The following is a 27,003-nucleotide window of genomic DNA, read 5'->3' as shown; positions in this document are numbered from 1 at the left end:
TGTGATAAACATATTAGGCAGGATAATCACATATGTTAACGTGACTGCCCACACTGTATTTATTTATGGTTATTTGTTAAATCGAGTACTGTTAGACATGAAATAGGAAGTGTTTAACATAAATGGAAGACGAAAGGGGTACTCACCATTGTAGCTCCTGCTGGTCAATGATACGAGCCTCTTCTTGCAGTGGAAAACATACAGCCAACAAACACCGTGGAACCTAAAGGAATGAAATTAAACATTAACATTTAGCCTAAACCAACATTCACAGATACAACGCAACGCAAACTACACAAACGTAAATCTTTTTAAACACAATGAGTTGTACTTACCGTGTACGCTCTAGACGGTCCACTTGCAAGCAGAAAATAAAGATATTTCTGTTGATAATCGTCGTGTTTGTATCCGGTGTCTCGCTCAAGGCCATTGCGCCCACAGATTTGAATTTTGGCGAGAGTTCAGCCTATTGACGTCATTTCCGCGGTGTAATACCCGCATATCTGAAACGGCAAAGTTAAGAGTAGAGTTAAATAAAGTTTTTAGTCAACGCAATAATTTACAACCGTTGACCAGTCGAAATAATCGTCGAAATTTGGCGTCTGTGGCTGGAAGCAGACGCCGAGTTCGACATTCCTCCCAAACGCCACACTCCCTCGCTTTTCAGGGCTAAAAAAAAACAGTTGTAATTACCTTGTACGCTCTAGACGGTCAAGTTGCAAGCTGAAAACAAAAATATTTGCCTTGTAAGTCATCGTGTTACTAACCGCTGTGTCTTGTTTGCCAGAATTGCCGCTTTCCTACTTCCTGTTGCAAGCCACGCCCACGGATTATAATTTTGCCGTGAGTTCCGCCTATTGACGTCATGTCCGCGTCACATGACTGCGACGTAATATTATCTAAAACTGTTTGTGCGGTATTGTGTTGTTCTGTGCGGTATTGTGTTATTCTGTGCGGCGTCGTGTTGTTCTGTGCGGCGTCGTGTTGTTCAGTGCGACGTCGTGTTGTTCAGTGCGGCATGGTGTTGTTCAGTGCGGCATGGTGTTGTTCAGTGCGGCATGGTGTTGTTCAGTGCGGCATAATGTTGTTCAGTGCGGCATAGTGTTGTTCAGTGCGGCATGGTGTTGTTCAGTGCGGCATGGTGTTGTTCAGTGCGGCATGGTGTTGTTCAGTGCGGCATAATGTTGTTCAGTAAGCCATAATGTTGTTCAGTGCGGCATGGTGTTGTTCAGTGCGGGATGGTGTTGTTCAGTGCAGGATGGTGTTGTTCAGTGCGGCATGGTGTTGTTCAATGCGGCATGGTGTTGTTCAGTGCGGGATGGTGTTGTTCAGTGCAGGATGGTGTTGTTCAGTGCGGCATGGTGTTGTTCAATGCGGCATGGTGTTGTTCAGTGCGGCATGGTGTTGTTCAGTGCGGCATGGTGTTGTTCAGTGCGGCATGGTGTTGTTCAGTGCGGAATGGTGTTGTTCAGTGCGGCATGGTGTTGTTCAGTGTGGGATGGTGTTGTTCAATGCGGGATCGTGTTGTTCAGTACGGGGTGGTGTTGTTCAGTGCAGGATGGTGTTGTTCAGTGCAGGATGGTGTTGTTCAGTGCGGCATGGTGTTGTTCAATGCAGGATCGTGTTGTTCAGTGCAGCATGGTGTTGTTCAGTGCAGCATGGTGTTGGTCAGTGCGGCATGGTGTTGTTCAATGCGGCATGGTGTTGTTCAGTGCGGGATGGTGTTGTTCAGTGCGGCATGGTGTTTTTCAGTGCGGCATAATGTTGTTCAGTGCAGCATGGTGTTGTTCAGTGCGGCATGGTGTTGTTCAGTGCGACATAATGTTGTTCAGTGCGGCATAATGTTGTTCAGTGCGGCATGGTGTTGTTCAGTGCGGCATGGTGTTGTTCAGTGCGGCATGGTGTTGTTCAGTGCAGGATGGTGTTGTTCAGTGCAGGATGGTGTTGTTCAATGCGGCATGGTGTTGTTCAATGCGGCATGGTGTTGTTCAGTGCGGGATGGTGTTGTTCAGTGCAGGATGGTGTTGTTCAGTGCGGCATGGTGTTGTTCAGTGCGGCATGGTGTTGTTCAGTGCGGCATGGTGTTGTTCAGTGCGGCATGGTGTTGTTCAGTGCAGGATGGTGTTGTTCAATGCGGGATGGTGTTGTTCAGTGCGGGATGGTGTTGTTCAGTGCAGGATGGTGTTGTTCAGTGCGGCATGGTGTTGTTCAATGCGGCATGGTGTTGTTCAATGCGGCATGGTGTTGTTCAGTGCAGGATGGTGTTGTTCAATGCGGCATGGTGTTGTTCAATGCGGCATGGTGTTGTTCAGTGCGGCATGGTGTTGTTCAGTGCGGCATGGTGTTGTTCAGTGCAGCGTAATGTTGTTCAGTGCGGCATGGTGTTGTTCAGTGCGGAATGGTGTTGTTCAGTGCGGCATGGTGTTGTTCAGTGCGGGATGGTGTTGTTCAGTGCGGCATGGTGTTGCTCAGTGCGGCATGGTGTTGTTCAGTGCGGGATGGTGTTGTTCAGTGCGGCATGGTGTTGTTCAGTGCGGCATGGTGTTGTTCAGTGCGGCATGGTGTTGTTCAGTGCGGCATAATGTTGTTCAGTGCGCCATAATGTTGTTCAGTGCGGCATGGTGTTGTTCAGTGCGGGATGGTGTTGTTCAGTGCAGGATGGTGTTGTTCAGTGCGGCATGGTGTTGTTCAATGCGGGATCGTGTTGTTCAGTGCGGCATGGTGTTGTTCAGTGCGGCATGGTGTTGTTCAGTGCGGCATGGTGTTGTTCAGTGCGGCATGGTGTTGTTCAGTGCGGCATAATGTTGTTCAGTGCGGCATAATGTTGTTCAGTGCGGCATAATGTTGTTCAGTGCGGCATAATGTTGTTCAGTGCGGCATAATGTTGTTCAGTGCGGCATAATGTTGTTCAGTGCGGGATGGTGTTGTTCATTGCGGCATGGTGTTGTTCATTGCGGCATGGTGTTGTTCAGTGCGGCATGGTGTTGTTCAGTGCGGCATGGTGTTGTTCAGTGCGGCATGGTGTTGTTCAGTGCGGGATGGTGTTGTTCAGTGCGGCATGGTGTTGTTCAGTGCGGCATGGTGTTGTTCAGTGCGGCATGGTGTTGTTCAGTGCGGCATGGTGTTGTTCATTTCGGCATAATGTTGTTCAGTGCGGCATAATGTTGTTTAGTGCGGCATGGTGTTGTTCAGTGCGGGATGGTGTTGTTCAGTGCGGGATGGTGTTGTTCAGTGCGTTATAATGTTGTTCAGTGCGGCATGGTGTTGTTCAGTGCGGCATGGTGTTGTTCAGTGCGGCATGGTGTTGTTCAGTGCGGCATGGTGTTGTTCAGTGCGGCATAATGTTGTTCAGTGCGGCATAATGTTGTTCAGTGCGGGATGGTGTTGTTCAATGCGGAATGGTGTTGTTCAATGCGGAATGGTGTTGTTCAGTGCAGGATGGTGTTGTTCAGTGCGGCATGGTGTTGTTCAGTGCGGCATGGTGTTGTTCAGTGCGGCATAATGTTGTTCAGTGCGGCATGGTGTTGTTCAGTGCGGCATGGTGTTGTTCAGTGCGGCATGGTGTTGTTCAGTGCGGCATGGTGTTGTTCAGTGCGGCATGGTGTTGTTCAGTGCGGCATGGTGTTGTTCAGTGCGGCATAATGTTCAGTGAGGCATAATGTTGTTCAGTGCGGCATAATGTTGTTCAGTGCGGCATGGTGTTGTTCAGTGCGGGATGGTGTTGTTCAGTGCAGGATGGTGTTGTTCAGTGCGGCATGGTGTTCAGTGCGGGATGGTGTCTTTCAGTGCGGCATGGTGTCGTTCAGTGCGGCATGGTGTCTTTCAGTGCGGCATGGTGTCGTTCAGTGAGGCATGGTGTTGTTCAGTGCGGCATGGTGTTGTTTAGTGCGGCATGGTGTTGTTCAGTGCGGGATGGTGTTGTTCAGTGTGGCATGGTGTTCAGTGCGGCATGGTGTTGTTCAGTGCGGTATCGTGTTGTTCAGTGCGGTATCGTGTTTCTCAGTGCGGTATCGTGTTGTTCAGTGCAGTATCGTTGTGTTGTTCGTATTGTGTTGTGTTGTTCGTAATGTGTTGTGTTGTTCGTATTGTGTTGTGTTGTTCGTATTGTGTTGTGTTGTTCGTATTGTGTTGTGTTGTTCGTATTGTGTTGTGTTGTTCATATTGTGTTGTTCATATTGTTTTGAGTTGTTCGTATTGTGTTGTGTTGTTCGTATTGTGTTGCCTTTAACACTTAGCCTCTAACACTTAGCCTCTAACACTTAGCCTCTAGCATCTAGAAGGTAAATAAATAGGAAGGAAGGACTCACCGGTGACGTCTTCGCCCACGTCCAAGCGTTGTACTTTGTATTTTCATCCTTCTGAAAGTGGAAAACATAGCCAAAAAAAACACTGTGGAACCTAAACGAATGAAAGAAAACTATCAGTTGGCCACAACCAACATTCACAGATACAACACAATGTGACGTGCGGGGTTGAGGTTAAAGGTTGAGTGAAGGGCCCTCGTTTTAAACTACTTTTTTGAAAAGGATTGGGAACAAGTAAGACGTATTCAATTTATTTAATGGGAAGTAGTAAGAGCTATTGAATTTAATCTATGTATTATATTCTATTGTATTGTATTCTGTTGTATTCTTTTGGATTGTATTCACACTAACCCCACTAAAACTTCAGCCCACAAAAACTCGCCTCTGGCGCCTAGCCTCTGGCACTTAGCCTCTAACACTTAGCCTTTAACACTTAGCCTTTAACACTTAGCCTTTAACACTTAGCCTTTAACACTTAGCCTTTAACACTTAGCCTTTAACACTTAGCCTAGAAGGTGAATAAATAGGGTTAAAGGTTGAGTGAAGGGCCCTCGTTTTAAACTACTGTTTTGAAAAGGAGTGGGAACAAGTAAGACGTATTTAATTTATTTAATGGGAAGTAGTAAGACTTATTAAATTTATTTAATCTACTTTTCTTCCCAGGCAAAATTTGATGTGCTGCAATTCCAAATTTCCAAAGTGAATGAAGGAATGAAGTCCTTTAAATTATGATTTTGTATAAATACTAGGCATTAACACAAAATCGACGGCACAAAATGGGCAGACTTTACTTGTTTGAAAAGGACTGGTTACAAGACAGACTTTTTTAATTTATTTAATGGGAAGAAGACTTAGTTTAATTGATCTATTTTTGTTCCCTGGCAAAATTCGATTTGCTGCAATTCCAAATTTCCAAAGTGAATGAAGGCAAGAAGTCGTTTAAATTATGATTTTGTTTAAATACTAGGCATGGACACAAAATCTACGGCACAAAATGGGCAGACTTTACTTGTTTGAAGAGGACTGGTTACAAGACAGACTTTTCTGATTTATTTATTGGGAAGAAGACTTATTTAGTTTATTTAATCTATTTTTGTTCCCTGGCAAAATTGGATTTGCTGAAACTGTATTTTGCCAAATCTTGCCTTGAGACCTGATAGGAAGTATTAAACGCTTAGTTAAATCAATACAAGTTGGTAGTAAGAGCGAGTAATGTTGGTTGAACCGATGAATGAAGGTTGAAAGCAATTTAAATTATGACTTTGTATAAATACTAGATATTAACAGAACATCTACTGCGCGAAATGGGCAGAGTTTACTTGTTTGAGAAGGAGTGGCTTATTCAAAACTAAGATTTATTTAATCTGTTTGTTCCCAGGCAAAATTGGATGTGATGCAATTCCAAATTTCACCACATGACGGTGCCCAATTTCGACTTCATAGGACATATTAAACACTTAGCTTGTTATTATGTTCAAGGTAATCAGATTTGTTTATTATTCTAATGGCCTCTTCAAAACTATTCTGGATTACTACTTTGGATCTATTCTACATTACTTGGCAACAACATACTCTGTAACAGATTAGGCAGTATAATCATATATGTTAACTTGAGAGTGCCCACACTCAATCTACTTATCGTGATGTGTTAAATCAATTACTGTTAGACATTATTTGTCTGATAATCTACCAAATCTTTGAATTGAAGAATTTGTGATTTAATTAATAGCTTGTTGTTATGTTCAGGGTAATCAGACTTGTATATAATTCTAATGGCCTTCTTTTGAAAACTATTCTGAATTACAACTTTGGATCTTATATTACTTTGCAACAATCTACTCGGTGACAGATTAGGCAGTATAATCACATATGTTAACTTCAGTGCCCACACTGTATTTATTTATGGTTATTTGTTAAATCAAGTACTGTTAGACATGAAATAGGAAGTGTTTAACATAAATGTAATGGCTACTCACCATTGTAGCTCGCTCCTGGTCAATGATACGAGCCTCTTCTTGCAGTGGAAAACTTGCAGCCAACAAACACCGTGGAACCTAAAGGAATGAAATTAAACATTAACATTTCGCCTCGACCAATTTTCACACGTACAACGCAACGCGGCTACACTTCTGCTATTACAAACGTAAATCTCCTTAAACACAATGAGTGTTACTTACCGTGTACGCTCTAGACGGTCCAGTTGCAAGCAGAAAATAAAGATATTTCTGTTGATAATCGTCGCTGCTCAGTGGCTCACGGCCATCGCGCCAACAGATTTGAATTTTGGCGGAGGTTCCGGCAATTACGTCATATCCGCGGCACATGACTGCGACGTAATACCCGCTTATCTGAAACGGCAGTTAAAAGTAGAGTTACATCAAGTTTTCTTGGAACCTAAACGAATGAAAGAAAACTATCATTTGGCCACAACCAACATTCACAGATACAACACAACGTGCGGGGTTGAGGTTAAAGATTGAGTGAAGGGCCCTCGTTTTAAACTACTGTTTTGAAAAGGAGTGGAAACGAGTAAGACGTATTTAATTTATTTAATGGGAAGTAGTAAGACTTATTAAATTTATTTAATCTACTTTTCTTCCCAGGCAAAATTTGATGTGCTGCAATTCCAAATTTCCAAAGTGAATGAAGGAATGAAGTCCTTTAAATTATGATTTTGTATAAATACTAGGCATAAACACAAAATCGACGGCACAAAATGGGCAGACTTTACTTGTTTGAAAAGGACTGGTTACAAGACAGACTTTTTTAATTTATTTAATGGGAAGAAGACTTATTTAGTTTAATTGATCTATTTTTGTTCCCTGGCAAAATTCGATTTGCTGCAATTCCAAATTTCCAAAGTGAATGAAGGAAAGAAGTCGTTTAAATTATGATTTTGTTTAAATACTAGGCATAGACACAAAATCTACGGCACAAAATGGGCAGACTTTACTTGTTTAAAGAGGACTGGTTACAAGACAGACTTTTCTGATTTATTTAATGGGAAGAGGACTTATTTAGTTTATTTAATCTATTTTTGTTCCCTGGCAAAATTGGATTTGCTGAAATTGTATTTTGCCAAATCTCGATTTGAGACCTGATAGGAAGTATTAAACGCTTAGTTGGTAATAAGAGCGAGTAATGTTGGTTGAACCGATGAATGAAGGTTGAAAGCAATTTAAATTATGACTTTGTATAAATACTAGATATTAACAGAACATCTACTGCGCAAAATGCGCAGAGTTTACTTGTTTGAGAAGGAGTGGTTTATTAAAAACTAAGATTTATGTAATCTGTTTGTTCCCAGGCAAAATTGGATGTGATGCAATTCCAAATTTCACCACATGATGGTGCCCAATTTTGACTTTATAGGACATATTAAACACTTAGCTTGTTATTATGTTCAAGGTAATCAGATTTGTTTATCATTCTAATGGCCTCTTCAAAACTATTCTGGATTACTACTTTGGATCTATTCTACATTACTTGGCAACAACATACTCTGTAACAGATTAGGCAGTATAATCACATATGTTAACTTGAGAGTGCCCACACTCAATCTACTTATCGTGATGTGTTAAATCAATTACTGTTAGACATTATTTGTCTGATAATCTACCAAATCTTTGAATTGAAGAATTTGTGATTTAATTAATAGCTTGTTCAGGGTAATCAGACTTGTATATAATTCTAATGGCCTTCTTTTGAAAACTATTCTGAATTACAACTTTGGATCTTATATTACTTTGCAACAATCTACTCGGTGACAGATTAGGCAGTATAATCACATATGTTAACTTCAGTGCCCACACTGTATTTATTTATGGTTATTTGTTAAATCAAGTACTGTTAGACATGAAATAGGAAGTGTTTAACATAAATGTTATGGCTACTCACCATTGTAGCTCGCTCCTGGTCAATGATACGAGCCTCTTCTTGCAGTGGAAAACTTGCAGCCAACAAACACCGTGGAACCTAAAGGAATGAAATTAAACATTAACATTTCGCCTCGACCAATTTTCACACGTACAACGCAACGCGGCTACACTTCTGCTATTACAAACGTAAATCTCCTTAAACACAATGAGTGTTACTTACCGTGTACGCTCTAGACGGTCCAGTTGCAAGCAGAAAATAAAGATATTTCTGTTGATAATCGTCGCTGCTCAGTGGCTCACGGCCATCGCGCCAACAGATTTGAATTTTGGCGGAGGTTCCGGCAATTACGTCATATCCGCGGCACATGACTGCGACGTAATACCCGCTTATCTGAAACGGCAGTTAAAAGTAGAGTTACATCAAGTTTTCTTGGAACCTAAACGAATGAAAGAAAACTATCATTTGGCCACAACCAACATTCACAGATACAACACAACGTGCGGGGTTGAGGTTAAAGATTGAGTGAAGGGCCCTCGTTTTAAACTACTGTTTTGAAAAGGAGTGGAAACGAGTAAGACGTATTTAATTTATTTAATGGGAAGTAGTAAGATTTATTAAATTTATTTAATCTACTTTTCTTCCCAGGCAAAATTTGATGTGCTGCAATTCCAAATTTCCAAAGTGAATGAAGGAATGAAGTCCTTTAAATTATGATTTTGTATAAATACTAGGCATAAACACAAAATCGACGGCACAAAATGGGCAGACTTTACTTGTTTGAAAAGGACTGGTTACAAGACAGACTTTTTTAATTTATTTAATGGGAAGAAGACTTATTTAGTTTAATTGATCTATTTTTGTTCCCTGGCAAAATTCGATTTGCTGCAATTCCAAATTTCCAAAGTGAATGAAGGAAAGAAGTCGTTTAAATTATGATTTTGTTTAAATACTAGGCATAGACACAAAATCTACGGCACAAAATGGGCAGACTTTACTTGTTTAAAGAGGACTGGTTACAAGACAGACTTTTCTGATTTATTTAATGGGAAGAGGACTTATTTAGTTTATTTAATCTATTTTTGTTCCCTGGCAAAATTGGATTTGCTGAAATTGTATTTTGCCAAATCTCGATTTGAGACCTGATAGGAAGTATTAAACGCTTAGTTGGTAATAAGAGCGAGTAATGTTGGTTGAACCGATGAATGAAGGTTGAAAGCAATTTAAATTATGACTTTGTATAAATACTAGATATTAACAGAACATCTACTGCGCAAAATGCGCAGAGTTTACTTGTTTGAGAAGGAGTGGTTTATTAAAAACTAAGATTTATGTAATCTGTTTGTTCCCAGGCAAAATTGGATGTGATGCAATTCCAAATTTCACCACATGATGGTGCCCAATTTTGACTTTATAGGACATATTAAACACTTAGCTTGTTATTATGTTCAAGGTAATCAGATTTGTTTATCATTCTAATGGCCTCTTCAAAACTATTCTGGATTACTACTTTGGATCTATTCTACATTACTTGGCAACAACATACTCTGTAACAGATTAGGCAGTATAATCACATATGTTAACTTGAGAGTGCCCACACTCAATCTACTTATCGTGATGTGTTAAATCAATTACTGTTAGACATTATTTGTCTGATAATCTACCAAATCTTTGAATTGAAGAATTTGTGATTTAATTAATAGCTTGTTCAGGGTAATCAGACTTGTATATAATTCTAATGGCCTTCTTTTGAAAACTATTCTGAATTACAACTTTGGATCTTATATTACTTTGCAACAATCTACTCGGTGACAGATTAGGCAGTATAATCACATATGTTAACTTCAGTGCCCACACTGTATTTATTTATGGTTATTTGTTAAATCAAGTACTGTTAGACATGAAATAGGAAGTGTTTAACATAAATGTTATGGCTACTCACCATTGTAGCTCGCTCCTGGTCAATGATACGAGCCTCTTCTTGCAGTGGAAAACTTGCAGCCAACAAACACCGTGGAACCTAAAGGAATGAAATTAAACATTAACATTTCGCCTCGACCAATTTTCACACGTACAACGCAACGCGGCTACACTTCTGCTATTACAAACGTAAATCTCCTTAAACACAATGAGTGTTACTTACCGTGTACGCTCTAGGCAAAATTGGATGTGATGCAATTCCAAATCTATCTGAAACGGCAGTTAAAAGTAGAGTTACATCAAGTTTTCTTTTTTAATCAACACAATCATTTACAACCGTTGACCAGAAAGAATCGTCGAAATTCGACGTCCCCCACAAACGCCACGCTCACTCGCTTTTCAGGGCAACAAAAGTACTTCTTTTTAAAAACGATGAGTTGTAGTTACCGTGTACGCTCTGGACGGTCCAGTTGCAAGCAGAAAATAAAAATATTTCTCTTGTTAGTCGTATGTTACCATCCGCTGTGTCTTTGTCAACATCGCCGCCGTTTTCCTACTTCCTGCTGCGAGCCACGCCCACGGATTTAAATTTGGGCGGAAGCTCTTTCCATTGGCGTCGTTTTCGCGTATAGCAAATCCGATTGGTTGGGAAGAGGGCACGGTTATGCAGCCGAGGGGTCCTGTGATCGGTGGGATGTAAAGTAGGCGTCGACGTCACGTCCGCGTCACGTGACCACGACGTGGCAGACGTCATATAGCAACCGCTGTTTTGTTTAGTAGACTTACAGTTGTTATGCATTGACATAATGGCGCACACACCAAATAGATTTAAATAAATTAAATAATTCTTCTGCCCACTCTCTTTTAAACAAGTTAACTCTCCCCGCGGATTTGAATTCCGGCGAAAGTTACGCCCATCGACGTCACGAATGTCACGTGACCACGACGTGGCAGATGTCATATAGCAACCGCTGTTTTGTTTAGTAGATTTACAGTTGTTATGCATTGGCATAATGGTGTGCACTCAAAATAGATTTAAATAAATTAAATATTTCTTCTGCCCACTCCCTTTTAAACAAGTTAACTCTGCCCACGTCCATTGACGTCTTGTCTGCGTCACGTGACCACGACGTAGCGACGTCATATAGTAACCGCTGTTTTGATCAGTAGACTTACAGTTATTATGCGTTGACATAATGGCGCACTGGTTAGCATGGCCACCTCTTCAGCATGATGTTGCGGGTTCGACGCCTGATCAATGTTATCATGGAGTGAGCTGAAGTGCATGGCGCTGAAGATTTGAATCTTTGAAATGCGCTGAGGTCTGACATATCAGGCAGAATGGTTTGCCATCACGTTCAACAAAAAATAGAAACTTTCCCACTCTGATTAAAACGTCCTGTGTTCATCTACGTATTTTCGTTTTGCTGTGCATCTTTTCCCTGCCATTTCGAGAGCCCAATTGACACTCATAGTTTAAAGAAATGTGTTTGCCCATCCTACTTTGTGGAATTTCACCACATGCGCTTTTGACCAAAATACCTAATTGAACTCAAGTGAAGCCAACACGCACAACCCCCCCCCACACACACACACACAAATGTTGATATGAACATAAAAGAGCCGCATGCGGTTCGGGAGTTGCGGCTTGGCCAAACCTGTACTATACAACTTTATTTGTATAAAATTTTCACAACAGCTGTCACACAAACAAAGCGGGAAAAACCGAAGACGTGCGTGTTCCGCCCACGCTGGATTTATTTGCACCTTTGAAAAGACACCGTATTGCCGCAGATGTGGCAAAGAGTACTTTTGGGCATCTGAGACGGAAGGATGTCCAAAGCATCACGTCACCTGCTCTGGTAGGCATGGTGGTGGGACGTTGAGGTCAACCGCTTTGGGGTTGGCTGAATCTTTGATCGCAGGATGCCACACACTTGAAGACAGAAGCAGAAAAGCAGAGCTAAATGCAAAATGTACTCACCGGTGACTCCAATTTTTTTCCCCCCTGAAGAAACAGCTGGACGGGTGGCCCCGGCTGTCCAGTGGGACTCTTGTTATTCTGACCCTTTTTAGTGCGCGTTTGGGGCAACAACCGTTTTTTGTGGCGCTCTCTTCTGGTTCAAAAGTGCCCTGCATGTGAATTTGCTTTTCCTGCCTTCTGATTGGATGAGCGCCGGTGTGACGCGGTGCCTCTGTCACCGTGGCGGGGGGTATACGTTGGCATCGGAGCGTCTGCCAACGTCTGAGACCGGCTGGCAGTGTATCGGAGGTGTCGAGTGCGGTGCCGCTGGAGCTCACTCACCAGCTGGTGTTAGGGCCACAGAATGAAGGCCAAGGAGAAGAATAGAAAGAGAAACAGAAACTTCTCCTCCAATTGTTTGATTTGTCTCTTCTGAGCTTCGATGAATTCTTTCAGCTCTTTGTTCCTCTAGGACGGACAAATGGAAAGTGGCATTCAAAAGCCAGTAAGCGTGCAAGTAAGTGCCGGGCTGGCTTTGGGCCCTTACCTGTTGCGCGCTGTGCAGCAGATCCATTCTCTCTTGGAGGATGCAAGCGTCGCGCTCCCTCAACTCGCACATCAGGGCTCGCTTCCATTGGTCCACGGCGCTCCTAAGCTCTTCTCTCTGATCCGCCGTCAGCACGTCATTCACGCCAGCGTGGCTGGCTTTTTCGCCGTCCGTGGCGGGGCAGTCCCGCTGCGGTAGCGCCTCGTACAACATGGCCTCCAGCTCCAGGATCCTCTGGGCCGCAATCCTCGTCCATCAGTGGTCCGGCGGGAGATTTGAGGGCGGCTTACCTTATGAGCCTGGTCCATGGAACACTTCCTGAAGTCCAACTCTTCATCCAGGTAGCCCTTCTGCTTGCAGAACATATCCTAGCACAGCTCAAGGTCAGAATTGTTGGGGCACATTGCCGGAGTTCCCCTTGGCTGATGTCGCGTGTCTGTCTTTCAATGTCCAACATCTTCTGTTGAAGTGCTGACTTGGTCACTTTGATGTATTCTAACCACTGAGGAAAGGCTGCTGTCACATAAGCAGAATGCGAGAGCGTGCGTGGACGTGCGCGTTACCTTCTCGGCTAGGGTGAGAAGGGTCCTGGCGTGAATCACGACCACCTGCTCCTCGTTGGTGAGATTCTGCAAGAGCCCAAAGGCACAGCGTCAACAAGCTTCTTTCAGCGCAAAGCCTTCCAAAAGTCACATTTGAGCCGCCGAGTCTCGTGGAGTGCGAACATAAGGAGTTCGACATACACTTACGGCGTTATAGCCCAGGATGTCCAGCTTCTTCATCAGATCACTGATGACGATGTCCGGGGGAAAGGCGCAAGGAGCAATGTAAGGTGTTCTGGGACCTCGGGTTAAGGTTAGGGTTGCGAGGGACGCCTTACGTACGCTCACGCCCTCGGCCTCGCAGTAGATCTGCAAAGGGCTGAGGCCGTCTGGGAAACGGACTTGCAGAAACTTCAAGACGGGGGAGCGCCACTCCCTCTCCTGAAAGGCAGAGGCATGCATCCGTCCGTCCGTCCGTCCGTCACATCTCTGGCCTCAACACGCTTGTGCGAGTCTTCCCACCTCCAGCTCCAGGATGCGGAACTCAAGCAGTTCGTTTTGGTCTCGGATATCCTGGATGTGCTCTTTCAGACGCGCTTCTTCCGCCTCCATCCGCCTGACCTGAAAAGACAGTCAGACCTCATCTGCGGGGCTTCCCGACAGGTGTGACGCCAAGCGACTCCGCCCAGCGCCTTTCTTTCCGTCACCTTTTCGGCCAACTGCTGATTGCTCTGACGCAGCAGCTGCTTCTCCTCCACCCACTTGACATTCTAGAAGAGACAAACGCGTGGACAGCTTTGGAATGTTGTGTCATTTTCATCCACAAATTCTTTGGTTGACTGGAAAATGACATTTGCTTTTCTCCGCATTTTCCCAGCCACGTTCGGGGGGGGGGGGGGGGGGGGTTGGTCCAGTAATGCCAGACGGATGAGTGACTGAAGAATGTAGCTATTTTGTCTGAGAAAAAGGTGTGCTCATTGATGAGCTTACCTGTCCTTGTTGCTTCAGCGCTGACTCCAGATCTGCTACTCTGCTTTGATAGTGACCCATTTCTACCATCAGCTTTTCTCTGGTCTGAAAGGAGGAGGAGGGAGGCTCCTCCTCCTCCTTTCAGACCAGAGAACACCCGAGGCTGGGTGAGAACGGGGAGGCTGCGACCCGGCCGGGGGTTGCGGGAAGGGGCGCCACCTTGATCTCCTTCTCGGCGTCGTAGTCCCCTTCGCTGGTCTGGGCTAGCAGAGCGTAGGCTCGTTGCAGCGCTTGATATTCTTGCGTCAGCTGGCGGTAGCGAAGCTCCGCCTCTTCATGCACACACCAATGCAACACAGCACTAGTACCAGAATCAGTCAGACCGGCGACAAAGCACCCGCGACGCAAAGACGAGTCCGATTCCAGGCTGAAGAGGAATGTTTGGTGCCAATACGCTGGCAGAAATGGCGGGCTACCTCTTCGGGTTCCGTGTCGGGGGTTCTGTCGGTGTGAAAAGACAAGGACGATCCGTCCGGGTCCACCAACACGTCTTCGTCGTAGCCGTAAAATGTTTCGATGACCTGCGGGCGCGGAAGCAAACATCTCTCTGAACAAACTGAAGCGACACCTCACGATGAATCGACGAGAGGAACGATAGCGAGAAAAAGGCCATTTCATCTTGCGCAACACCAAGCAGCCGCAAACAAACAGACTCACCTTGCAGGACCTCACGCTTTGTTCCTCCTCAGAGATTCTCGACGTCGGTATCGTAGCAGCAAATCTCTCTCCTGTCGACACAAATAATCCGCCTTTGAGATTCTTTGGATGCAAAGGGAACGAACGGCTCCGGCGCAGAAACAAACGCGACTCACAATGACATTTCTGACATGAGCTCCTGTCTCCAGAGCCTGAAAAACACGTCACCGGCGATGATTGGAGGGACGCTCGTCTTTTCCAAAAGTGACAACTACAGGGTGTGTCAGGGTTTTCCAGATTATCTTTATCGTATCATTGTGTTGCTTTGACTTTGACTGCGACCTGTAATAAATAATATTATTTATCCCTTATTTATCCCTATCGCTTATCCCTTCCTACACAAAGTCGTAAAACACCCCTTGCTATGTTTTGACTAGAGGTCAAGGGCTTCCTCTATTCAATCCACTCTTACACCCACCCTGTTTCTCTTAATTAAAATGCTCGTGCAGGAGCCGAGAGTCAGACTTCATTCGTACAACGGATGGACTCTCCACCTGCAGGTGTCCAAAAGAACTTACTTGTCTCCCGTGTGGTTCTTGCAAAATAAGTTGGAGCGAGCGCAACTCTAACAGGGTGCATTTTGCCACTAGCTGCCTACGGACAATGACGTCGCGCTCGCGGCTCATGGTTGACGGGCTGAGCAGCCGGGCAAGTCCGTCGTTTTCAGCGCACAGCGAGTGGCAAAGGCGCTGACAAAACGGGAGCTTTGAGCTGCTGAAAACGGCAAAACAAGTCTAAAGCGTGTTCAAACGCGTGCGCACAATGCTCCTGCTTGAAAGGTCGGAATTTAAGGGGCCAATTTTTTGGATGGCGGCCGCCGGCCAAGCTTTGGACGGAAAAGGTTTCCTGGCGACAGCGAGCGAGCGCGGCGCTGCCGTACGTGCACCGAGTCGCCTGCCTGAAGACCTTGGACAAGTCGTCGATGATGTGCCGCTGCTCCACAACTTGAAGGAACTCCATTTCACCGTCCTGCTGGCCGCAACCGCGGTCCAGGTCATTGAGCGAACTAGGCCTTCTCTGTGGAACACAAATGCAGTGGACTCTGTTGGCACGCCGCCGTTGTCCGCGTCGACTTACCAAGCTTGCCATCTCCTCGTTCTCCTGGGTGACAAAGCGCACTTTGTTTTCAAGGCGACACAGCACCAGCGAGAGTTCTTCATTCTTCCTGCTCAGGCGTTTGTTTTTGTACAGGAGTGGCAGAAACTGGCTTTCTGTTTCTCTCAGTCGCTTTAGCTGCAAGCATGAAGTGCGGGATGTGAAAGACGCACAACACGCGGGCCAGAACGTATCCATTCCTTTTGCATCGGTTTGAACGGAATCGTGGCTTTGGCTCCCAATAAAAGACATCTACCAGGCAACCGACTCGCCGCGCCGCTCAACTAATAAGCAAGCGCAATGGGTGCCTCGCTGGATGGCGCGCATCAAACGTAGCGCAAACCTTCAAGCGTGCCGTCAATAAATTACCAGTTCATTGCGCTCTTCAGAAAGCAGGGCGTTTCGATCCTCCAGTTTCCTGATGACTGCGCTGAGCTCAGCGATTTTCAGATGAAACCGTCGCATGTCCCGATCCTCCTGAGACTGAAAACGCCCCGCAACACACACACACAAGCACTCGTTCAAAGTTCAAAACTGTTTTTGTGCTACCTTCCTCCAGCAACGAACTAAGTCATGCGTACTGCAAGTGTGTGATGAGGTGGCTTACGCAATGAAGAGGATTGCTAGTAGCGGCGTTGACCCCACTTCCAGGGTAGTTTAGGCCCGCCCTTTGGGAATCCCTCAGGGCAGCGATCTGCTGCTCGGCAGCCTGAGTCTGCAGCTGAAGGCGGTGGACGTGGCCGGCCCCAGGGCTTCATCCAAAACACTAACCGCTCTGTCTTTCAGCTTGATCTCATCCGTCTGGATGTACAAACGGGGAGCGCTCAGGCAGGCGGGCAAACTCATTTGCCAGAATTGTGACAAAAACAAAGAGAGCAACCGGCCAATTTTTTTCTTGAATCGACTAGAACACCTTTGCTGTGACAAAAGCGAAGCGAGCAACCGGACATTTTCTTCTTGTGAAATAGAATAGAATAGAATGCCTTAGGTGTCATTGCACTGCAGGTATACAACGAAATTGGGAACATAGCCACGCACCGCGCATCTGATCAGTCCTACCAGTCGGCGGATCTCCCTCTCGCAGTCTCTCTTGGTTCGGCTCATCTCCTCCCGATGCTGGTGATGAGCCGATCGGAGCTCGGCCGCTCGGGACTGCCAGGCCTGCTGGGCCGCTGCCAGGGCTTCTTCCGCGCTCCTGGTGGAGGCGACACCGCTCGGTCTCCCGACACCGCCGCGTCTCCTCCACCTCCGCCAGCAAAGCGCCCCCCCTCCTCACCTGAGCAGACATTGCGCCACACCGGGCCGTTGAGACCGCAACGGAGCGCCGCAACGCTTACTGGGGACAAGCTACACAATACGGTAGCGGCCGCATCGAAGCCCGACGTGGCGTGCGGATAGTCAGACACGGATAGAGCGGATCACCTTGTCCATGGAGCCGTCCCTCAGGCTGAGGACCAAGGCATTCAGTCGCTGGATCTCTCCATCTTTGATTTTGATCACTCTCATCAGCTCCATTTCATGCTGCCGCAGTAATGTCTCCCTGGTAATGGCTAACTCTTTCTGCTTCTCCTCATGGAGTTTGCTTTTGAGTTCCGTCATGGCGGCGGTGGCACGGTGGTGCTCCGCCCGCAGGTCCTGACTTCTCTCTCTCTCCAGACAGCTGACCTGACATGACTTAGACTTAGACAAACTTTATTGTCATCTTGTCTGCACATGGTGCATACAAAACGAAATTCCGTTGCATACGTCTTACAACAAAGTAGTGATATTGCAGTTGAATAGAAGTAACATATCCTATGAAAATATATATATATATATATACATATACTATATATATATATATATATATATATATATATATTAAAAATAAGTATAAAGATGAATGAAATGATGAAATGTCCTGAATGGAGGGAAGAGGAGCCCCTATGATCCTCTCTGCTGTCCTCACCACTCTCCTCACGTTCTTCCAATCGGAGGCGGTGCAGCCTCCACACCACACAGAGAGACAGCTTGTCAGAATGCTCTCTATGGTGCTCCTGTAGAACGTCCTCATGATGGGTGGGGGCAGGTGGGCTCTCCTCATCCTCCGCAGGAAGTACAAGCGCTTCTGTGCCCTCTTGACCAGTGCCGTAGTGTTCATAGTCCAGGTGAGGTCTTCTGTGATGTGGACCCCCAGGAATTTGGTGCTGCTGACCACCTCCACAGCTGAGCTGTTGATGATCAGTGGAGCGTGGTGAGGCTGTTTTTTCCTGAAGTCGACGATGATCTCCTTCATCTTCTCCTCATTCAGGATCAGGCTGTTTTCTCTGCACCAGCCCACCAGCTGCTCCACCTCCTCTCTGTAGTCCAGGTCGTTGTTGTCTCTGATGAGCCCCACCACCGTTGTGTCGTCTGCTGACTTCACGATGTGATTGGTGGTGAACCTGAGGACGCAGTCGTGTGTCATCAGGGTGCACAGCAGGGGGCTCAGGACGCAGCCCTGAAGGGAGCCTGTGCTGAGGGTGATGACATCAGAGGTGTTCTGTCCGACCCGGACTGACTGAGGTCTGTTGGTGAGGAAGTCTAGCAGCCAGTTGCGAAGGGGGGTGTTGAAGCCCAGGTGTTCCAATTTTCCTACCAGATGCTGTGGGATGATGGTGTTAAACGCTGAGCTGAAGTCCAGGAACAGCCTCCGCACATGGGTGTTCTTCTCCTCCAGGTGAGCCAGGCTCAGGTGAAGAACGGAGGAGATGGCTTCCTGAGTGGAGCGGTTTTGCCGGTCGGCAAACTGGAACGGGTCAAATAATAGGGGGAGTCTGGAAACGATGTGACCTTTAAGCAGCCTTTCGAAGCACTTCATCATAACCGGAGTCAGTGCAACAGGCCGGTAATCATTAAATGAGGTGATTTGAGGTTTCTTCGGCACCGGAATGATGGAGGCAGTCTTAAAGCACGCCGGCACTGTGGCTTGGCCCAGCGAGGTGTTAAAAATGTCTGTGATGACCCCAGCCAGATGACTTGCACATTCCCTGAACACACGCCCAGGAATGTTGTCCGGGCCAGGGGCCTTACAGGGGTTGACTCTCCTCAGGGTCTTCAACACATCGGCGGAGTCAAGGCAGAGTACCTCCTCTTCCTGATGGGGGACAGTTTTAACTGCTGGAGTGCCGTTTAGTGCCTCGAACCTCCCAAAGAAGTTATTTAGACCATTTAGAAAGTCAGCATCAACTACACCCACCGGGGGGGGGAGGGTGAGTTGTCGTCTGTAATCGCCCGTATGCCTTGCCACATACTCCTGATGTTTTTGACGTCGTGGAAACGATCCTGAAATTTTCGACTGCGGTCTCGCTTCGCTATCCTGATGGCACGGTTCAAGTTGGCTCTCGCTGTCCTCAGTGTCTCCTTGTCGCCAGACTTGAAGGCAGAGTTCCGCGCTCGTAGCGTTTGACGTACCTCCTCAGTCATCCAGGGTCGTTGGTTGCCCCGGGTGATGATATTCTTAGTGGTGCTGACGTCCTCGGTGCATTTGTTGATGTAGGCTGACACAGTCATGGCACACGCATGTCTAATCTACATCGGGAAAACTGGGAGGGAGGGAGGCAGGCAGGGAGGCAGGCAGGGAGGCAGGCAGGGAGGCAGGCAGTGTCTGTCTGTTGAGGTTTTCACCTTGTTCTTCTCCTGCTGAAGTTCTAACTGGACGTCCATCAGTTTGGTTCTCAGCTCGTCATTGGCGGCCTGAAGGGCGTCCGTTCGCTCCGCCTTGGCCCGCCCTGCCGGAGCTCGTTTGGACATCTCTTACTCGAGTCTCGCCCGGTCGTCAGTCAGAGATCACAACATTTGTACCTGGAGAGCACAAACGCAGCGCTGTTTTCCACTGGCTTCGAACTCAACTTCAATCGGTACCGTAACTTACAACATCATAAACATAGAACTAGCTTGACTTATTCATTGAATAAATGCATTTGGTTCTTCAAAACTGCATCACGCAACATAGCGTGACCGAGACGGCCGTTATCCACCTGCGTGAAGTTATTTGGTGAAATGAATGAGATGTTTAAGACACCATCGTTCTGTCTCTATGTAGATGAAGGGAAATAATCGATTGCTGAAGGTCCAAAGGTGTTGTGATAAACAAATAAACATATTAGTGATTAGTGACATATTTGTGATAAACATATTAGGCAGGATAATCACATATGTTAACGTGACTGCCCACACTGTATTTATTTATGGTTATTTGTTAAATCGAGTACTGTTAGACATGAAATAGGAAGTGTTTAACATAAATGGAAGACGAAAGGGGTACTCACCATTGTAGCTCCTGCTGGTCAATGATACGAGCCTCTTCTTGCAGTGGAAAACATACAGCCAACAAACACCGTGGAACCTAAAGGAATGAAATTAAACATTAACATTTAGCCTCAACCAACATTCACAGATACAACGCAACGCAAACTACACAAACGTAAATCTTTTTAAACACAATGAGTTGTACTTACCGTGTACGCTCTAGACGGTCCACTTGCAAGCAGAAAATAAAGATATTTCTGTTGATAATCATCGTGTTTGTATCCGGTGTCTCGCTCAAGGCCATTGCGCCCACAGATTTGAATTTTGGCGAGAGTTCAGCCTATTGACGTCATTTCCGCGGTGTAATACCCGCATATCTGAAACGGCAAAGTTAAGAGTAGAGTTAAATAAAGTTTTTAGTCAACGCAATAATTTACAACCGTTGACCAGTCGAAATAATCGTCGAAATTTGGCGTCTGTGGCTGGAAGCAGACGCCGAGTTCGACATTCCTCCCAAACGCCACACTCCCTTGCTTTTCAGGGCTAAAAAAAAACAGTTGTAATTACCTTGTACGCTCTAGACGGTCAAGTTGCAAGCTGAAAACAAAAATATTTGCCTTGTAAGTCATCGTGTTACTAACCGCTGTGTCTTGTTTGCCAGAATTGCCGCTTTCCTACTTCCTGTTGCAAGCCACGCCCACGGATTATAATTTTGCCGTGAGTTCCGCCTATTGACGTCATGTCCGCGTCACATGACTGCGACGTAATATTATCTAAAACTGTTTGTGCGGTATTGTGTTGTTCTGTGCGGTATTGTGTTATTCTGTGCGGCGTCGTGTTGTTCTGTGCGGCGTCGTGTTGTTCAGTGCGACGTCGTGTTGTTCAGTGCGGCATGGTGTTGTTCAGTGCGGCATGGTGTTGTTCAGTGCGGCATGGTGTTGTTCAGTGCGGCATAATGTTGTTCAGTGCGGCATAATGTTGTTCAGTGCGGCATGGTGTTGTTCAGTGCGGCATGGTGTTGTTCAGTGCGGCATGGTGTTGTTCAGTGCGGCATAATGTTGTTCAGTAGGCCATAATGTTGTTCAGTGCGGCATGGTGTTGTTCAGTGCGGGATGGTGTTGTTCAGTGCAGGATGGTGTTGTTCAGTGCGGCATGGTGTTGTTCAATGCGGCATGGTGTTGTTCAGTGCGGGATGGTGTTGTTCAGTGCAGGATGGTGTTGTTCAGTGCGGCATGGTGTTGTTCAATGCGGCATGGTGTTGTTCAGTGCGGCATGGTGTTGTTCAGTGCGGCATGGTGTTGTTCAGTGCGGCATGGTGTTGTTCAGTGCGGAATGGTGTTGTTCAGTGCGGCATGGTGTTGTTCAGTGTGGGATGGTGTTGTTCAATGCGGGATCGTGTTGTTCAGTACGGGGTGGTGTTGTTCAGTGCAGGATGGTGTTGTTCAGTGCAGGATGGTGTTGTTCAGTGCGGCATGGTGTTGTTCAATGCAGGATCGTGTTGTTCAGTGCAGCATGGTGTTGTTCAGTGCAGCATGGTGTTGTTCAGTGCGGCATGGTGTTGTTCAATGCGGCATGGTGTTGTTCAGTGCGGGATGGTGTTGTTCAGTGCGGCATGGTGTTTTTCAGTGCGGCATAATGTTGTTCAGTGCAGCATGGTGTTGTTCAGTGCGGCATGGTGTTGTTCAGTGCGACATAATGTTGTTCAGTGCGGCATAATGTTGTTCAGTGCGGCATGGTGTTTTTCAGTGCGGCATGGTGTTGTTCAGTGCGGCATGGTGTTGTTCAGTGCGGCATGGTGTTGTTCAGTGCAGGATGGTGTTGTTCAGTGCAGGATGGTGTTGTTCAATGCGGCATGGTGTTGTTCAGTGCGGGATGGTGTTGTTCAGTGCAGGATGGTGTTGTTCAGTGCGGCATGGTGTTGTTCAGTGCGGAATGGTGTTGTTCAGTGCGGCATGGTGTTGTTCAGTGCGGCATGGTGTTGTTCAGTGCGGCATGGTGTTGTTCAGTGCAGGATGGTGTTGTTCAATGCGGGATGGTGTTGTTCAGTGCGGGATGGTGTTGTTCAGTGCAGGATGGTGTTGTTCAGTGCGGCATGGTGTTGTTCAATGCGGCATGGTGTTGTTCAGTGCAGGATGGTGTTGTTCAGTGCGGCATGGTGTTGTTCAATGCGGCATGGTGTTGTTCAATGCGGCATGGTGTTGTTCAGTGCGGCATGGTGTTGTTCAGTGCGGTATGGTGTTGTTCAGTGCAGCGTAATGTTGTTCAGTGCGGCATGGTGTTGTTCAGTGCGGAATGGTGTTGTTCAGTGCGGCATGGTGTTGTTCAGTGCGGGATGGTGTTGTTCAGTGCGGCATGGTGTTGCTCAGTGCGGCATGGTGTTGTTCAGTGCGGGATGGTGTTGTTCAGTGCGGCATGGTGTTGTTCAGTGCGGCATGGTGTTGTTCAGTGCGGCATGGTGTTGTTCAGTGCGGCATAATGTTGTTCAGTGCGCCATAATGTTGTTCAGTGCGGCATGGTGTTGTTCAGTGCGGGATGGTGTTGTTCAGTGCAGGATGGTGTTGTTCAGTGCGGCATGGTGTTGTTCAATGCGGGATCGTGTTGTTCAGTGCGGCATGGTGTTGTTCAGTGCGGCATGGTGTTGTTCAGTGCGGCATGGTGTTGTTCAGTGCGGCATGGTGTTGTTCAGTGCGGCATAATGTTGTTCAGTGCGGCATAATGTTGTTCAGTGCGGCATAATGTTGTTCAGTGCGGCATAATGTTGTTCAGTGCGGCATAATGTTGTTCAGTGCGGGATGGTGTTGTTCATTGCGGCATGGTGTTGTTCAGTGCGGCATGGTGTTGTTCAGTGCGGCATGGTGTTGTTCAGTGCGGGATGGTGTTGTTCAGTGCAGGATGGTGTTGTTCAGTGTGGCATGGTGTTGTTCAATGCGGCATGGTGTTGTTCAGTTCGGGATGGTGTTGTTCAGTGCGGCATGGTGTTGTTCAGTGCGGCATAATGTTTTTCAGTGCGGCATGTTGTTGTTCAGTGCGGCATGGTGTTGTTCAGTGCAGCATAATGTTGTTCAGTGCGGCATGGTGTTGTTCAGTGCGGAATGGTGTTGTTCAGTGCGGCATGGTGTTGTTCAGTGCGGCATGGTGTTGTTCAGTGCGGCATGGTGTTGTTCAGTGCGGCATGGTGTTGTTCAGTGCGGCATGGTGTTGTTCAGTGCGGGATGGTGTTCAATGCGGGATCGTGTTGTTCAGTGCGGCATGGTGTTGTTCAGTGCGGCATGGTGTTGTTCAGTGCGGCATGGTGTTGTTTAGTGCGGCATGGTGTTGTTCATTTCGGCATAATGTTGTTCAGTGCGGCATAATGTTGTTTAGTGCGGCATGGTGTTGTTCAGTGCGGGATGGTGTTGTTCAGTGCGTTATAATGTTGTTCAGTGCGGCATGGTGTTGTTCAGTGCGGCATGGTGTTGTTCAGTGCGGCATGGTGTTGTTCAGTGCGGCATAATGTTGTTCAGTGCGGCATAATGTTGTTCAGTGCGGGATGGTGTTGTTCAGTGCGGGATGGTGTTGTTCAGTGCGGCATGGTGTTCAATGCGGAATGGTGTTGTTCAGTGCAGGATGGTGTTGTTCAGTGCGGCATGGTGTTGTTCAGTGCGGCATAATGTTGTTCAGTGCGGCATGGTGTTGTTCAGTGCGGCATGGTGTTGTTCAGTGCGGCATGGTGTTGTTCAGTGCGGCATGGTGTTGTTCAGTGCGGCATGGTGTTGTTCAGTGCGGCATGGTGTTGTTCAGTGCGGCATGGTGTTGTTCAGTGCGGCATGGTGTTGTTCAGTGCGGCATAATGTTCAGTGCGGCATAATGTTGTTCAGTGCGGCATAATGTTGTTCAGTGCGGCATGGTGTTGTTCAGTGCGGGATGGTGTTGTTCAGTGCGGGATGGTGTTGTTCAGTGCAGGATGGTGTTGTTCAGTGCGGCATGGTGTCTTTCAGTGCGGCATGGTGTCTTTCAGTGCGGCATGGTGTCGTTCAGTGCGGCATGGTGTCTTTCAGTGCGGCATGGTGTCGTTCAGTGAGGCATGGTGTTGTTCAGTGCGGCATGGTGTTGTTTAGTGCGGCATGGTGTTGTTCAGTGCGGGATGGTGTTGTTCAGTGTGGCATGGTGTTCAGTGCGGCATGGTGTTGTTCAGTGCGGTATCGTGTTGTTCAGTGCGGTATCGTGTTTCTCAGTGCGGTATCGTGTTTCTCAGTGCAGTATCGTTGTGTTGTTCGTATTGTGTTGTGTTGTTCGTAATGTGTTGTGTTGTTCGTATTGTGTTGTGTTGTTCGTATTGTGTTGTGTTGTTCGTATTGTGTTGTGTTGTTCATATTGTGTTGTTCATATTGTGTTGAGTTGTTCGTATTGTGTTGTGTTGTTCGTATTGTGTTGCCTTCAACACTTAGCCTCTAACACTTAGCCTCTAACACTTAGCCTCTAACACTTAGCCTCTAGCATCTAGAAGGTAAATAAATAGGAAGGAAGGACTCACCGGTGACGTCTTCGCCCACGTCCAAGCGTTGTACTTTGTATTTTCATCCTTCTGACAGTGGAAAACATAGCCAACAAACACCGTGGAACCTAAACGAATGAAAGAAAACTATCATTTGGCCACAACCAACATTCACAGATACAACACAATGTGACGTGCGGGGTTGAGGTTAAAGGTTGAGTGAAGGGCCCTCGTTTTAAACTACTTTTTTGAAAAGGATTGGGAACAAGTAAGACGTATTTAATTTATTTAATGGGAAGTAGTAAGAGCTATTGAATTTAATCTATGTATTATATTCTATTGTATTGTATTCTGTTGTATTCTTTTGGATTGTATTCACACTAACCCCACTAAAACTTCAGCCCACAAAAACTCGCCTCTGGCGCCTAGCCTCTGGCACTTAGCCTCTAACACTTAGCCTTTAACACTTAGCCTTTAACACTTAGCCTTTAACACTTAGCCTTTAACACTTAGCCTTTAACACTTAGCCTAGAAGGTGAATAAATAGGGTTAAAGGTTGAGTGAAGGGCCCTCGTTTTAAACTACTGTTTTGAAAAGGAGTGGGAACAAGTAAGACGTATTTAATTTATTTAATGGGAAGTAGTAAGACTTATTAAATTTATTTAATCTACTTTTCTTCCCAGGCAAAATTTGATGTGCTGCAATTCCAAATTTCCAAAGTGAATGAAGGAATGAAGTCCTTTAAATTATGATTTTGTATAAATACTAGGCATTAACACAAAATCAACGGCACAAAATGGGCAGACTTTACTTGTTTGAAAAGGACTGGTTACAAGACAGACTTTTTTAATTTATTTAATGGGAAGAAGACTTAGTTTAATTGATCTATTTTTGTTCCCTGGCAAAATTCGATTTGCTGCAATTCCAAATTTCCAAAGTGAATGAAGGCAAGAAGTCGTTTAAATTATGATTTTGTTTAAATACTAGGCATGGACACAAAATCTACGGCACAAAATGGGCAGACTTTACTTGTTTGAAGAGGACTGGTTACAAGACAGACTTTTCTGATTTATTTATTGGGAAGAAGACTTATTTAGTTTATTTAATCTATTTTTGTTCCCTGGCAAAATTGGATTTGCTGAAACTGTATTTTGCCAAATCTTGCCTTGAGACCTGATAGGAAGTATTAAACGCTTAGTTAAATCAATACAAGTTGGTAGTAAGAGCGAGTAATGTTGGTTGAACCGATGAATGAAGGTTGAAAGCAATTTAAATTATGACTTTGTATAAATACTAGATATTAACAGAACATCTACTGCGCGAAATGGGCAGAGTTTACTTGTTTGAGAAGGAGTGGCTTATTCAAAACTAAGATTTATTTAATCTGTTTGTTCCCAGGCAAAATTGGATGTGATGCAATTCCAAATTTCACCACATGACGGTGCCCAATTTCGACTTCATAGGACATATTAAACACTTAGCTTGTTATTATGTTCAAGGTAATCAGATTTGTTTATTATTCTAATGGCCTCTTCAAAACTATTCTGGATTACTACTTTGGATCTATTCTACATTACTTGGCAACAATATACTCTGTAACAGATTAGGCAGTATAATCATATATGTTAATTTGAGAGTGCCCACACTCAATCTACTTATCGTGATGTGTTAAATCAATTACTGTTAGACATTATTTGTCTGATAATCTACCAAATCTTTGAATTGAAGAATTTGTGATTTAATTAATAGCTTGTTCAGGGTAATCAGACTTGTATATAATTCTAATGGCCTTCTTTTGAAAACTATTCTGAATTACAACTTTGGATCTTATATTACTTTGCAACAATCTACTCGGTGACAGATTAGGCAGTATAATCACATATGTTAACTTCAGTGCCCACACTGTATTTATTTATGGTTATTTGTTAAATCAAGTACTGTTAGACATGAAATAGGAAGTGTTTAACATAAATGTTATGGCTACTCACCATTGTAGCTCGCTCCTGGTCAATGATATGAGCCTCTTCTTGCAGTGGAAAACTTGCAGCCAACAAACACCGTGGAACCTACAGGAATGAAATTAAACATTAACATTTCGCCTGGACCAACATTCACACGTACAACGCAACGCGGCTACACTTCTGCTATTACAAACGTAAATCTCCTTAAACACAACGAGTGTTACTTACCGTGTACGCTCTAGGCAAAATTGGATGTGATGCAATTCCAAATCTATCTGAAACGGCAGTTAAAAGTAGAGTTACATCAAGTTTTCTTTTTTAATCAAC

At 45.6% G+C, this 27,003-nt stretch overlaps 1 protein-coding gene, 2 long non-coding RNA genes and 1 pseudogene across 3 annotated transcripts; all 4 read right to left on the bottom strand.

The window, feature by feature from the left end:
- Positions 1-690: 690 nt before the first annotated feature.
- LOC137840024 (uncharacterized) lies at positions 691-26,782 on the bottom strand. The gene is made up of 3 exons (XR_011086415.1): positions 26,704-26,782; positions 4,308-4,398; positions 691-723 (listed from the first exon to the last, which is right to left on the bottom strand). It is a non-coding gene; the product is annotated as an uncharacterized lncRNA (long non-coding RNA).
- Positions 12,822-13,568, bottom strand: LOC137840022 (uncharacterized). The gene is made up of 3 exons (XR_011086414.1): positions 13,360-13,568; positions 13,174-13,239; positions 12,822-13,112 (listed from the first exon to the last, which is right to left on the bottom strand). It is a non-coding gene; the product is annotated as an uncharacterized lncRNA (long non-coding RNA).
- On the bottom strand, positions 13,648-17,157 carry LOC137840025 (janus kinase and microtubule-interacting protein 3-like; annotated as a pseudogene).
- On the bottom strand, positions 17,231-19,743 carry LOC137840027 (janus kinase and microtubule-interacting protein 3-like). Its single transcript, XM_068649823.1, has 2 exons — positions 19,618-19,743; positions 17,231-17,637 (listed from the first exon to the last, which is right to left on the bottom strand). The coding sequence occupies exons 1-2, from the start codon at positions 19,741-19,743 to the stop codon at positions 17,371-17,373; spliced, it is 393 nt and encodes a 130-aa protein (XP_068505924.1). The 3' UTR covers positions 17,231-17,370.
- Positions 26,783-27,003: the final 221 nt, after the last annotated feature.

The sequence above is a fragment of the Syngnathus scovelli genome, unplaced genomic scaffold (genome assembly GCF_024217435.2).
Source record: "Syngnathus scovelli strain Florida unplaced genomic scaffold, RoL_Ssco_1.2 HiC_scaffold_36, whole genome shotgun sequence".
NCBI classification, from domain to species: domain Eukaryota; kingdom Metazoa; phylum Chordata; class Actinopteri; order Syngnathiformes; family Syngnathidae; genus Syngnathus; species Syngnathus scovelli.
The sequence above is the reverse complement of the archived record's forward strand: the minus strand, read 5'-3'. Positions and strand labels throughout refer to the sequence as shown.